Source organism: Astatotilapia calliptera, chromosome 18 (assembly GCF_964374335.1).
Source record: "Astatotilapia calliptera chromosome 18, fAstCal68.1, whole genome shotgun sequence".
NCBI lineage: Eukaryota > Metazoa > Chordata > Actinopteri > Cichliformes > Cichlidae > Astatotilapia > Astatotilapia calliptera.
In genome coordinates, this window is record NC_137439.1 from 8,379,860 (window position 1) to 8,391,947 (window position 12,088).

At 40.3% G+C, this 12,088-nt stretch overlaps 1 protein-coding gene across 1 annotated transcript in view; it reads right to left on the bottom strand.

Annotated features, from left to right (window-relative positions):
* LOC113011429 (contactin-associated protein-like 4) overlaps nt 1-12,088 on the bottom strand; it is a 163,400-nt gene that overhangs the window by 114,702 nt on the left and 36,610 nt on the right. Inside the window, exon 2 of the mRNA XM_026151015.2 lies at nt 11,605-11,715. Within this exon, the coding sequence (XP_026006800.2) occupies nt 11,605-11,715 (111 nt within the window). The remainder of the gene's footprint in view (nt 1-11,604; nt 11,716-12,088) is intronic.

A 12,088-nucleotide genomic window follows, 5' to 3' on the forward strand; every position in this document is an offset into this window, starting at 1 on the left:
ATATATTCCTTATTTGATTAAATGGAGTTCATTCTGCAAAGATATCCTGTTGCAGTGGTGAATGTTCATATTTAAATTTCCAATAATGAGGTCAGTAAATCTAACAGTCCATATGAGCCAAAAGCTTAGAGGTTAAACTGCTCAAAATGCTCCATTTCAAAACATTTTTCTCTACCTACAGCTCTGTATAAGGTCAAGGAGAAGAGGAGGTCACGCAGGCGCTTGAGCTGATAGGTAGCCCCACCTATGTGCTTATTACATAGCCAGTCCAGAAAGTTGGCTTAAGGGAGAAGAAAGAGAGCTAAAATGCTTTGCTTCACACAGGATGAACTGTGGGCTGCACCAAGGCCCAGAATAATATGAATAGAGATCATTCTGAACTATGAATCATGCACAGCTACTCCAGTAGAATCCAGTAAAAAAAAACTGAACTGGAAATGAGTGTTATAGGTCCAGGTATAGGTTCATTGCCATCCATCCATTACAGGCACAGCAGTCAGACAATCTATGACCTCCCTCTCCCTAGCCACCTCCTCAACTCATCTGGGAAGTCACAGAAGTATTCCCAACCAGCCAAGAGCTATAACCTCTTCATTGTGTCCTGGGTCTGCTCCAGGGCCTTGTTCTCTAAGACATGCCTGAAACTATCTCACCTAGGAGGCATCCTGAGACAGATACCTGAACCACCTCAACTGGCTCTTTTAAATGCTGAGGAGAATCAGCTGTACTCCAAGTGCTTCCCAAATGACCAAACTCCTCACCCTGTCTCTAAGAGAGAACCCAGCCCCCCTCGGAGGAAGTTTATTCCCGACCCTCGCATTAGAGAAAGTACACTGATAGTGTGACATGAAACCGTCCTGAACAAGTGAAGGTTTAGTAACAGGGCACATAATCAATTTTCATAATGTGTAATTATGAGAATACACCATTGGAACAGAATATGGAAAAGCATAACAGATCCCCTTTAAGACTGAGCCAAAGTGAGGTCCTGGAAATCAATGTAAGTCAATATAATGTCCTCCGAAGTGGTAAACCCCAGTTGTGTGTGTGTGTGTGTGTGTGTGTGTGTGTGTGTGTGTGTGTGTGTGTGTGTGTGTGTGTGTGTGTACACATTAGTGAAAACATGCACACTGCTCACAATGCATGCAGAAGTGTGGGAGTTATTGACAGAAGTCTGCCTGGACAGATAAACTGGAGTTGATTAAATGGGCTGCTGCACAATAAAGAGGTGTTAGAAGCAGAAAAAGAGAGGCAATTTCGTGTGTGTGTGTGTGTGTGTGTGTGTGTGTGTGTGTGTGTGTGTGTGGTTGCACGTGTGGAGCTCAAACACCAGATGGACGAATTCTGAAGAAGGAGGCTGCTGACCAGAGTCCCACTGAGCTCACAAGCTAACACGCCCATGCTGCGTGTCAGAAAGCCGTAGAGAACATAAACACGCTCGCAGCCATCTCTCATTTTCTTTTATCAGCTTGGAGCCAATTATTCTCTCAAAATGGTGCTGTGCAGGCAGGCTAAAAGGCAAAATCATGCACAAAGCTAAATAGCTGCAGGACCTCCTCTTGCAACCCTATGACAAAATCTAGACCATCAAGATCAGATTACAGAACACCGGTGTCATTCCAGATGGCCACTTGTAAGATTTGGTGATTATGTTTCCTTAAAAACCTGCTGTGTCACCGAACACCGTATCCTAGCCAATTATGGCTTAGAGCAACCTGCATCATGAATAAAGGAATTAAAGCAGAAAGAACCAGTGACAGAAGCTTTGGCATAACAAAACACATCACAAATTCCAGCTAAAGGCTCATCGAGTATCCTAGACAAATACTTGCATCTTGCCATGGCCTAAAACAACAAAAGAACAACGGATCACACTGACTGTCTCATTTCCAGGTGATATCAGGTGGCTTGAAGTCATATGTTATCAGTTTGGCCCATTAGATTTAGCTTGCTGCTTCCACTTGTCAGCTCTGCAGACAGTTTGTGCCATCATCTGAGAATGAATGCAGACCATAGGCAGCACTGTTACTCACTGGTTCCTTCAAAACGAGGTTCTTGAGCATAATTTGTGCAGGGCCTTGCTTTGTGGAGTTTGCATTTTCTCCTGTGCTTTTATAGTCTTTCCCTGAGACCTTCATTTTCACAAAAGAGATTATAAGCCTTCGAAAAACATGACAGATTTGAATGTTTCTGTCCAATTTTTGGGAGCCGGAGCTGGGTCAAAGTGGAAGCAGGTTTAGCGGGGTATTTCAGACGTCAGTTTGCCTAGCAATGCTTACAAGTTCCTCCCAGTGGACTCAAAGATGCTCCCGGGCCAGACAAGTTATATAAACTCTCCAACAAGTTCTGCGGTTTTCAATATTTTGAAAACTGTCCCTACTGACAACCTGAACTGTACAGGTTGTCAGTAGGGACAGTTTTCGAGGTAAAGAAGTTCAAATGGGAAACAGTAGTTGGAACAACTATTTATTTTGTTTATCATTTTAAAATAATGCAGAACAATGTGGCGGCAGACTGATGGGAAAAAAACTAAACGGTGAAAGGAAATCCGTGCCGGTCTGGTGGCAGGTCCAGTCTGATCTTTAAAGGCCAGAGCTAAGAACTTGACTAACAGACGTGTCCAGTGACAGCAGAACAGAAAAGAGCAGACACTCTGACCTTTGCTCATAAAGATAAGACTGTGGAGAAAAGAAGAAAGAGATTAAAGCAAAATGACTGAGAGGCTAAGAGGCGTTACAAAGATTTACTGTGTCCACCCTGTCACAGTAACTGCAGCTAATACAATGGAGGTGAAGTGATGGTGGATGGTCTGAACACTTTGTGTCACGGCTGTCGCTTTAAATCAAAGAGATCGTTTTGGATTCTTTCTCCCCCACTGTCTGTCAGCATACCTGATCTGACCACCTACAAAAAGAGCTAAAGGTTAATGGAGGTCAGGAGTGTGATATCACAGCCTTTATGGCCAAACAGAGGATGAAATTATGAATGTAGCCCGACGAATCGGGGCAGAGTCACGCTGCGCTGCATACATTGTTATTTTGCCAAGATCTGTTTTGGATGTTTATCCAAAAGTCAAATAAACAGTGATTAACGTTACACCTGTTTCAACTTTTCAGATAGTTTTACTGACAGTTGTCTTTTCAAGGAATACTCTTACCACACTGGCAAGTCCACCCTTGGGAACTTCCCAAAACAGTTTAACCTTTGGGCTGCTGAGCAGCTCAAGGACTCTTCAGTGATGGAAATTTGGGAGAGCCAAGTGCATTTCTTCATTCCCACCCAGATTTATCATGATGGCCTTTAGGGGTCAAATTTTAGATCACCATTACCATTTTCCCACAGACTCTTATAGATGCAGAACCTTTGGAACTAGTGGATCTGCTGGCCATTCCAGAAGAAATGATTTAAGGCACTTTGAATTTTAGAAACGAAACCTACACCTGAATTTCCAATCTTCGGTACTGAATGATAACATTTAGGGCATTTCAGTCTGGTGTCTCAACTCCACACAGAAAGCCTGAAGACGGTGGATTTGACCCCAGAACCCGCTTGCTGTGAGGTGACAGTAGTAACCACTGCACCACTGTGAGTGTCATGCCCTAAGAACCTCCTGCAGTCCAAGACAAGCCACTTGGTGACAGCTGTAGAAGTGAACGGGAGTGCAACTGCTTGTCCGTCTCTCTGTGTTACGTCCCACACCCCCACAATCCTGAATTAGATAAGCAGTTAAGAAAATGGGTGGATAGATGGATGGATTCTGGAGCGCATGACATACAATTCAGCACTGAATGGAGAGAAAATGAGGTGTTTTTCATAATTAGCTGCCCGAGGGCAAATGCAGTCTTTGTCTAATATTAATTATCCAACAATATTGGAAGCTGACAAGTACAACGTTGGTGAATGAGTATAAACAAATTACTATTTCACCTTCAATTGTGCGCTAATACATGATCATGCAGCTACAGGCAGACAGACTGAGTGGAACAGAACAGAGGCAATGACCAGAGGAAGAAATAAAAGGAACTGAAAGACAGACAATTAAAAAAAGTGAGACAGGAAATGGTAGAGAGAGACAGGCAGCTTAAAGGGATAGGAAAGCAGCTGGAAAGACATGTAACAGATTGATACAAGCACCCGACCCAGAATGAGCACTGGTCATTTGCATGAGAATACCAAGTCTGGAGGGTAATTTCAGCAGCCTGATAACATGTCAGTCGGACAGAAAGTCCACCAGGAGGCCAATGAGCTCGATGCGGCACTGACAGCAGCACCAGGCTGAGGAATACTGAAGGTTCTCTGCAGGAGAAGCAGGAAAGATTCATCCATATGAGATGCTACAAAAAGAGCCCATGAAGAAAGTAATACATCTTATTTTAGAGTGTAAAAATCTCAATTTGCAGAATTTGCTGAAATAGTTTCAAACTAATCAAAGTGTTCGTGGGGTTTCCGACACTTGCAGTTGACTTGATAAATATCAGGTGTCCAAACTAATTAACTAATTAATGAATCTGTTCTGACCTTTGTGATAATATTGCTGTTTTTGCAATTTATGGAAACAAGAAGATTACTTTCAAAAGATCCAGCATCATGTAAATTTGGGGAATTTATGAATTATTCAGACTAGAAACATGAGCTTGGACTGCTGCAAATATAATTACATGCAGGGAAAAAAACAGATACTTAAGTAATACTATTTTAGAAATAACAACTTTTTGGAAACCGCAGAGCGTAACTGAATATGAAAATCAATACCTGATTAGTTGGCTGCTCTTACATAGTTCCAATTTACAGATTCCAATTAAAGTTTAATTCTGCCTTCAAATCCAACCCTTTGGGAAAATGATTACTGTGGCACAATAATTCTTTTCAAGTCAATTTCAGCATAATTGCAGTGGCGTCACTGATAACTGTCAGCGGCGCCTACAGAAGAAAGAAAATGTTTAAACATGAAGACTGCTATTAACATTTGGCAAGAAGACCGAGATGGCTAAATGACTTCTTACCAGTGAAAATAAAATGTAATGCAGATGAAGCAGAAGATGGACAGGGGCAATTCAGCGAAAGGATGAGGTGGGATGGGCAAGATATATGGAAAGAAAAATGGAACATCACGAAGAGAAGGAGAGAGTGAGCGGCAGAGAAAGGAAAGATAAATGAAGGATAACAGTAACCAGTGGGGAAACTGAAATAGATGAGTCATTCATCCTCCAGGTTTCTGTTAATAGGCCATTCATCTCCAATCAATAGACTATAAAGGGGTTTTTATCCACTTCTGGTGTCCCCTTCAGACCTCCAATGTGATCAGCTACATCAGGTTAAAGTCCCAAGTACATTGTCAGGCCCTCAGGTGAATGTGTGAATGCAAAGGGAAGGTGCTTTGTTTCATAAAATGTCTGGCTTAAAAGGATATTTTTGTTTCCTTTATAAATGACTTTGGGATTTTGTTTTTTTGTCTTTCATTTGCAAATCCCAGTGTTGCTGCCTTGTTGTTGTATGGCTGCTGTGGCTGAAGAGGCGGAGAGGGTCATCCACTTATTGCTTTAAACCCTCCAGTCCTGGGTAAGACATCTGTTATCTGCTTGTGCTGGGAGAAGAGCTCTATGTACAAATTTGCTTGCGGTATAAAGTACTTTGAGTGGTTCCTCTGGATCTCTATTATCATCCTCATTATCATCAGATTCTTCCTTAGGTCTTCCATATATGTGAAGAATAGTATAAAGCCATATACAAACAGTCCATTCATTCCTTGCGTGCGTCAGTAAAATATCAAGCTGTAGTTTACATAAATGTGCAATATTTCCAGACTGAGGTGAGTGGTGAACCTCGAAGTTCTCAGCTGGTTTGGTTTTACTTTCTCTCACCCTTTACATATAATGACTTCCACTTTCTTCCTTCTGGAGAAATACAGAAATACAGATCAACTACTTGATCGACACTGAGGTTTATACACAGACATAGAGGATTTATTACTTTATAATTTAGTACAAATTAGTCTCATAAAAAAATACAGAATTGCACTCAAAAAATGATAACAGCAACTTCAACTTCATTGTAGTTACTTGAACATGCACACTTACAATCCTCCACCAAGCTTCAACATATTAACATTTTGTATTTGAACATGTTAATATGCCAGTTTTTAGCTCAAAGCACCACTGTCCCTGGCAGGGAAAATAACTGATCTTTGAAGATCACAGTTTCTGTCAAACAAAAGGCTGTAATTCAAAACTGGTTCAGTGGTTAAAGGAAGCCAAAAAAATTGTTTTTGTTTGCTATCAGCGAACACAGACCTCCCATGATTAAAGAATCACTACAATCTTCTGTTCTGAGGCTGCTCTGCTCGTATTCACATTTTTTTGGTGTATAAATGTACTTGGTATACCATGAAAAATGGAATTGTAATCTATAGTTATTCCATTTAAAGTGAATAATCTCATCACATATAACACATGTTCATGACCTTCACTGCTCATCAATAACAATAAAGTTTGAATGAGTGAAACATTATAGATTTCTTGTTATGGTGTGCCGTGTAGGTCATATTTAAAGCCTGATAATCGGTGTTCACTTAGTGGATAAATGAAGTGAGAGTGAAGCGGCTCCTTAGAGAACAACCAGAGGAAGCAGAGTTTGCAGCAGAGATGGAAATGAGTCGGAGACATTCATTTATTCATCGATTTCCTCGGCAAACAGCTGGGAATGCTCCCTGGGATCCCGAACCAAGAACTTCCTTATCTACTGGCAACATACTAGAGCAAGATTAGGAAAAATAAATGCATGAGGGTTACCGCTGTCTTGAAATTATTTGTTAGGACATTGAACCAGATGTTGCTGTGGGATCTCAGCTGGTACTCTATTATAGCCCAGGAGTTCTTTCATGTTTAAATGATCTGTTTCTACAGACTTTCCTTCACACATTAACGGCAACCCCTGTGGATACACTGTACTACTTAAAGAATGTAGAGTTTATTCTGGGTCTTTTGACTGTACCTGGATTATTTTAGTGCAGGGGTATAGTAGGGCTGGGCGATATATCGAGTTTTTAAAAAAAAAAATATCGATATATTTTCATACGAGATATAAGATGTGGCAATATCGTTTATATCGATATAGTCTATGTTACGTTATAATTATACTTGTGGAGCCGCAGGTTTGCCTCTCTTTCGTCCACTTTTGTCTCTACGCAACGTTACTCTGCCTTGCCTCTCCTTCACTGAACACAACTCCGCCTCCCCCATAGCTTCACCTGCAGGCAATGACAAGATGAAAGCGGAAAATCTCCGTTAGCGAGTTACCGCGGATGGCCCCGTGCGTGGGGCTGGACTGCGTCAACGTGTTAGCGAGCTAACCGCGCTAACGAGCTAACCGCGCTAACGACATGCAGCCAGGAGGGGCTGCACGGCCTAAAATCCTTTCATTTTCTCAAAACTCGACAGTGCGCCTTATGTATGAATTCTGGTTGTGCTTACTGACCGCGAACCGATTTTATGTGGTACACAGCGCTCAGCAATCTGTCAACAAAAGTTTTAATATGACTTTGCTAAGCTACGGAGCTGCACCGCTTGATGTCGGAGGATTACGGCTACCGGGGAGGAGCCTCGCGGAGTGATGCGTACTGTGTGTGTTTAAGGACCACAAATGGCACTTGTTCAGAGACGTGGTGCAGCTGTGAAATCTGTCTCTTTGTTATTACGCTCAGCGTCTATTAGTTTACATTTTGACTGCACAATTGTGAGCTTTTTGTTATGCACAAAAACAACATTTTCTTTTATTTATGGACCATGATTATTTAATAAATGCTGATAATTTTTTTTGAGTAATTTCTTCATATACATCTACGCTGTATGTAAATAAAAGTGCCCGTGTGACATCTGGGACACAGTGTGACTAAGAACTCTCTTTTTGTTCTTAACTTATGGCTTTAAAAAAAAAAAAATCGAGATATATATCTTATATCGCCATCCAGCTAAAAAATATCGAGATATGAATTTTGGGTCATATCGCCCAGCCCTAGGGTATAGCATCAACATCATGTTTTTATATTCATGTAAATTTAATGAACTGGAAGCCTGAGGAAGTTATTTTGTCCTATAATGCTCTCCTCTGTGGCAAATTTAAAATGTATGGGTCGGCTGGGGGCAATTCTAACAATTGTCATATTTTTGTAAGACTACAAATTTCAATCTAATTTCAGTAAACAAGCTTGAGTCCGAAACCTGACTCTGCACATGCTCAGTGAGATCCTGTCCGAACCTTGATAAAGGTAAGGACACGAGTTTGAAGAAAAATACTGATTTTGAGGAATAAAACTATACATATTTTTCTTCAGACTTAATCTTTAACCTATATATTCAAAATGACAACAAACAACTCGTGCCACAAATTTTCAACATGACCCCAAAATCAGGTGCATCTGAAACACAGGTGCACATCAGTTATTGTAACGTGAAGTAGAAAAGAAAAGTGACCAGTTTTCTTGTCATCGGTTAGCAGTAGAGCTGGGCGATATGAGATTTTTTCATATCACGATATGTTTTTTTCATTTCAGGCGATAACGATATCTATCACGATATAAGCCAAATAACTATATTTGTAAGATTTAAATGTGCCGTTGCTCACAAGTAAAATGTGAAATAATCAGCAGCTTGTTTTTATTTAAATATTTATTTCCCATAATAAGTTCAACAGGGTAGATGTACTTAAGGAACATGAGACTTTTTCAGATAAATAAAGGCAAATATTGCAAACTACACAAAAGGCAGCCGCTAAAGCGTTTAAGTTTCAAAATAGAACAAACGAAACAGACTAAATTGTCAATTCCACTTAGAAACAAAATATTAATTCTAAAAATAAATCTTAGTTTGTTTTACAGAAGAACAGACAAAACTGACTAACTTTTGTCAATATCAAATAAACTGAGAACTAAAAGGAAATTCTCAATCTCTCCTTGTTGTATAGCTGAGCTTTTCAAACAGTTTTAACAGTTACTTTAGTCTGACAAAAGCCGAATGACGAATTAGCGCTTCCAGTCAGAGACTGAGGCTACGTCCACACGTACACGGGTATTTTTGAAAACGGAGATTTTCCGTTTTCGTTTTAAAAAATAATCCCGTCCACACATAAAGGCAGAAATGAAGGAAAACGCTGCTATGAACATGCCAAAGCAGCAGGTGGCGCTAGATTCCTAACCGTGCAGAAATGTTGGCCAATCAGAAGTCTAGAAGCCTCGGTGGGAAAAAGTAAACAAAGCTGCGGCATAGAAGCAGAACCGAGTCGTATGTGTGGAGGGACAGTAACTGTGTGTATATGTAAGCATTTAAACACTGCAGAGAGTAGAATTAACAGTAACAGTATTGTAGAAATTCATTTCACCGAAACAATAACGTGGCGCGCAGTGTGACGCATGCACCAGTTTATTGTATTTCCAGACTTGCTTTCGGCACAATTTACTCTGTTTTTTGTCAGACTTGAAATAGCCGAAATACCTTCAAACTACGGAACTTCTATGGCTCTTCCGTTCGACAATCTCTCCGGCATTGGAACCATCATCTGTTTTCTCTTCGGTCACGCTCGGTTGATTTTTCTAGTCGGCACACTCATTTCCTCCATTACGCGCTGGCTCCATTACCCGCTGGCTGCTTCCCAAACAAACACACGGCTTGGCACTTGTGCTGTACGTAACAAGTCACGCGACGTGACGCTGCGGCTGTGATTGGTTCGGCTCTGCGCTACTTAATTTGGATTGGCTGACCTTTTTTTTTTTTTTTTGAGGACAAGAGCGGCGAAGTCTATCGCGATAGCTTAATTTCTCTATCGAGTAAAAGTTATATCGCGATACATATCGTTATCGTTCTATCGCCCAGCTCTAGTTAGCAGTACTACACAAACTAATAAGAACTAAAGTTCACAGAGAATAGCAAACATGACCTTGACCTTGGGCAGACTTTTGATGAAGATCCATCAGGTGACCGTCTGAAACTTTCACCAAAATCCGATCATTCCAGGAGGAGTGAAACTGTGGGTAGATGCACGATAGACACTTCACCACAGCATAAGATCATCGGTGGCCGATTGAGCTAAAAATATTGCAGTTGCCTTGGTCTTCCAACCTTGATTTTTTCCCACAGTACAGAAATGAATATTTATGCCTGTGTACCACTGAGATTTTTTAATATATACAGTATATACTGCATAAATATACAGCACAAAGTGTCTGTGATATTGATGGCAGCAGTGAGAGGATTTATGTGAGAAATTACTCAATATATAAAATCCTGGAGGCACATTCTATCTCTTCTCTGTTTTCTCTTTTTACTAGTGTTTAACGTAACTACAAAACATGGAAACAAGACATTTCACTTGGATTTCGAGGAAATAAAAACCCAATCGTATACTGTGCAACATATAAGACAGCTGAAACAATTCCAGTTGCAAACTCAGCTCATGTTAATGATAACTGTGTAAACGCCATCAAATGAGACAGATGCAATGGATAGTGCATTTACACTCTGAAAAAAACAAAAAACAAACTTGTGTTGTTTTAGTTAATGGTAGCTATTAAGCTGCGCTTCTCTGCATGAATCCTGAATCCTTGTAAATAATGACAACGCTGGCGGATACTTGCTTGTGGGTTGCTTGTGCACGCTGGTATTATGTAGGTGCTAGCAAGTGTAAGTGCCAGCAAGTAGATGAAGATACCAGGAGTTATATTTGTGTAGTTATAGTTCTGAGAAGGTGCAGGTCTGTATATGCTGTAGTCTGGATCAGAGACTTAATGTAGTATTATAAATCAAGTCAACAGTCTTATGTAATATAGCTTTTATTTCTAACTGCTTCACATCCTAACATGCAGTGCCTTTAATCAATCAGCAGTAAGTATAATCTTCTTTATGGGTAATATAAAATGGTCTCAGGTTACTTTTAATATTAGTTTTAAGAGTTTTCACAATGTTCACAAGTCTTTGAAATCTTGTCTCTGTCATCTTTGCGTCTCCTAGTTAATGAAAGACCACGAAATGTCAGTTCCATTACAGCAGGGTGGCTTTTGAACATCAAATGCCAGCAAAGGGCAACAATGAAAAATTAGCTCTTACAGTCTTTAATACACGGCCTGAAGTGTCACTGCAACGCCTGCTCATTTCTTTACTACCAAGCAGAGTAGAAAGTCAAATTCAGATTTAATGAGTCACGCTCTATTATAATTGATGCTAAAACAATTTAGCATTTAATATAGAGCGTGCAGCGTGTTGACAGAGTACTCCTACAGATTGCTCAGATACAAATGACAGAAGTAGATTTTTTCCCCTAAGATCAGACTGGCACCTTCTTGTTTACTGTAAGCCTCACATACTAACACGCTGTGTTGTTCAAGCTTGCATTTTTTTCCCAGTTAAAAACATTCAGGTCCAAATTAAAAGAACGTATCACCATTCCAACTAATAGTTAATCAATAATCCTATTTTTTCCCCAAACCATGCCAAAGGCACAAACACTATTTGCATCAATTTTTTGCATATTTCTCACACTTACATGTTTCAGATCATCAAATATATTTTAATACTAGTTAGGTACTTTTGTTTGGAAGTAGCAGAATCTGTTCCTCACCTTCTCTTTTGTTGAGTTTGGCGAAACCCGGGGCGTGGCTGCTGGACAGCTGGGAAGAGCTTCGGAAGGAAGATGGCGGCAGATTGGAGACCAGTGCGCTGTCACACACCTCTGTCGAGAAATATCAAAACATAAAGTATAATGAATGTCCTTCAGATTTTGACATTTACATGTAAATGTCAGCATGTGCACTGCTGTGCTTTTTGAGGGTCTATAATTACATTTGTTTCAACATCTCCACACAGATATAACCTCCTCAAAATATTCCTAGACTGAACAAAACAAAATTAAAAGTCTGAGAGAAGTAAGCATAGTTGAACACAGCTATGACGCATCCTGAGTAAGAGCACTCTTAGCTCAAGAAATCTGTTACTGGGCTTCAGTGCCAGTTTTAGCCCTAATAAGCAAAGAGGAGCAGTGGATGTGTTATCTTTGAATTGCAGGCTTAATGTCAGCTACAGTTCCTCGCTGCACAGTTAAGTAG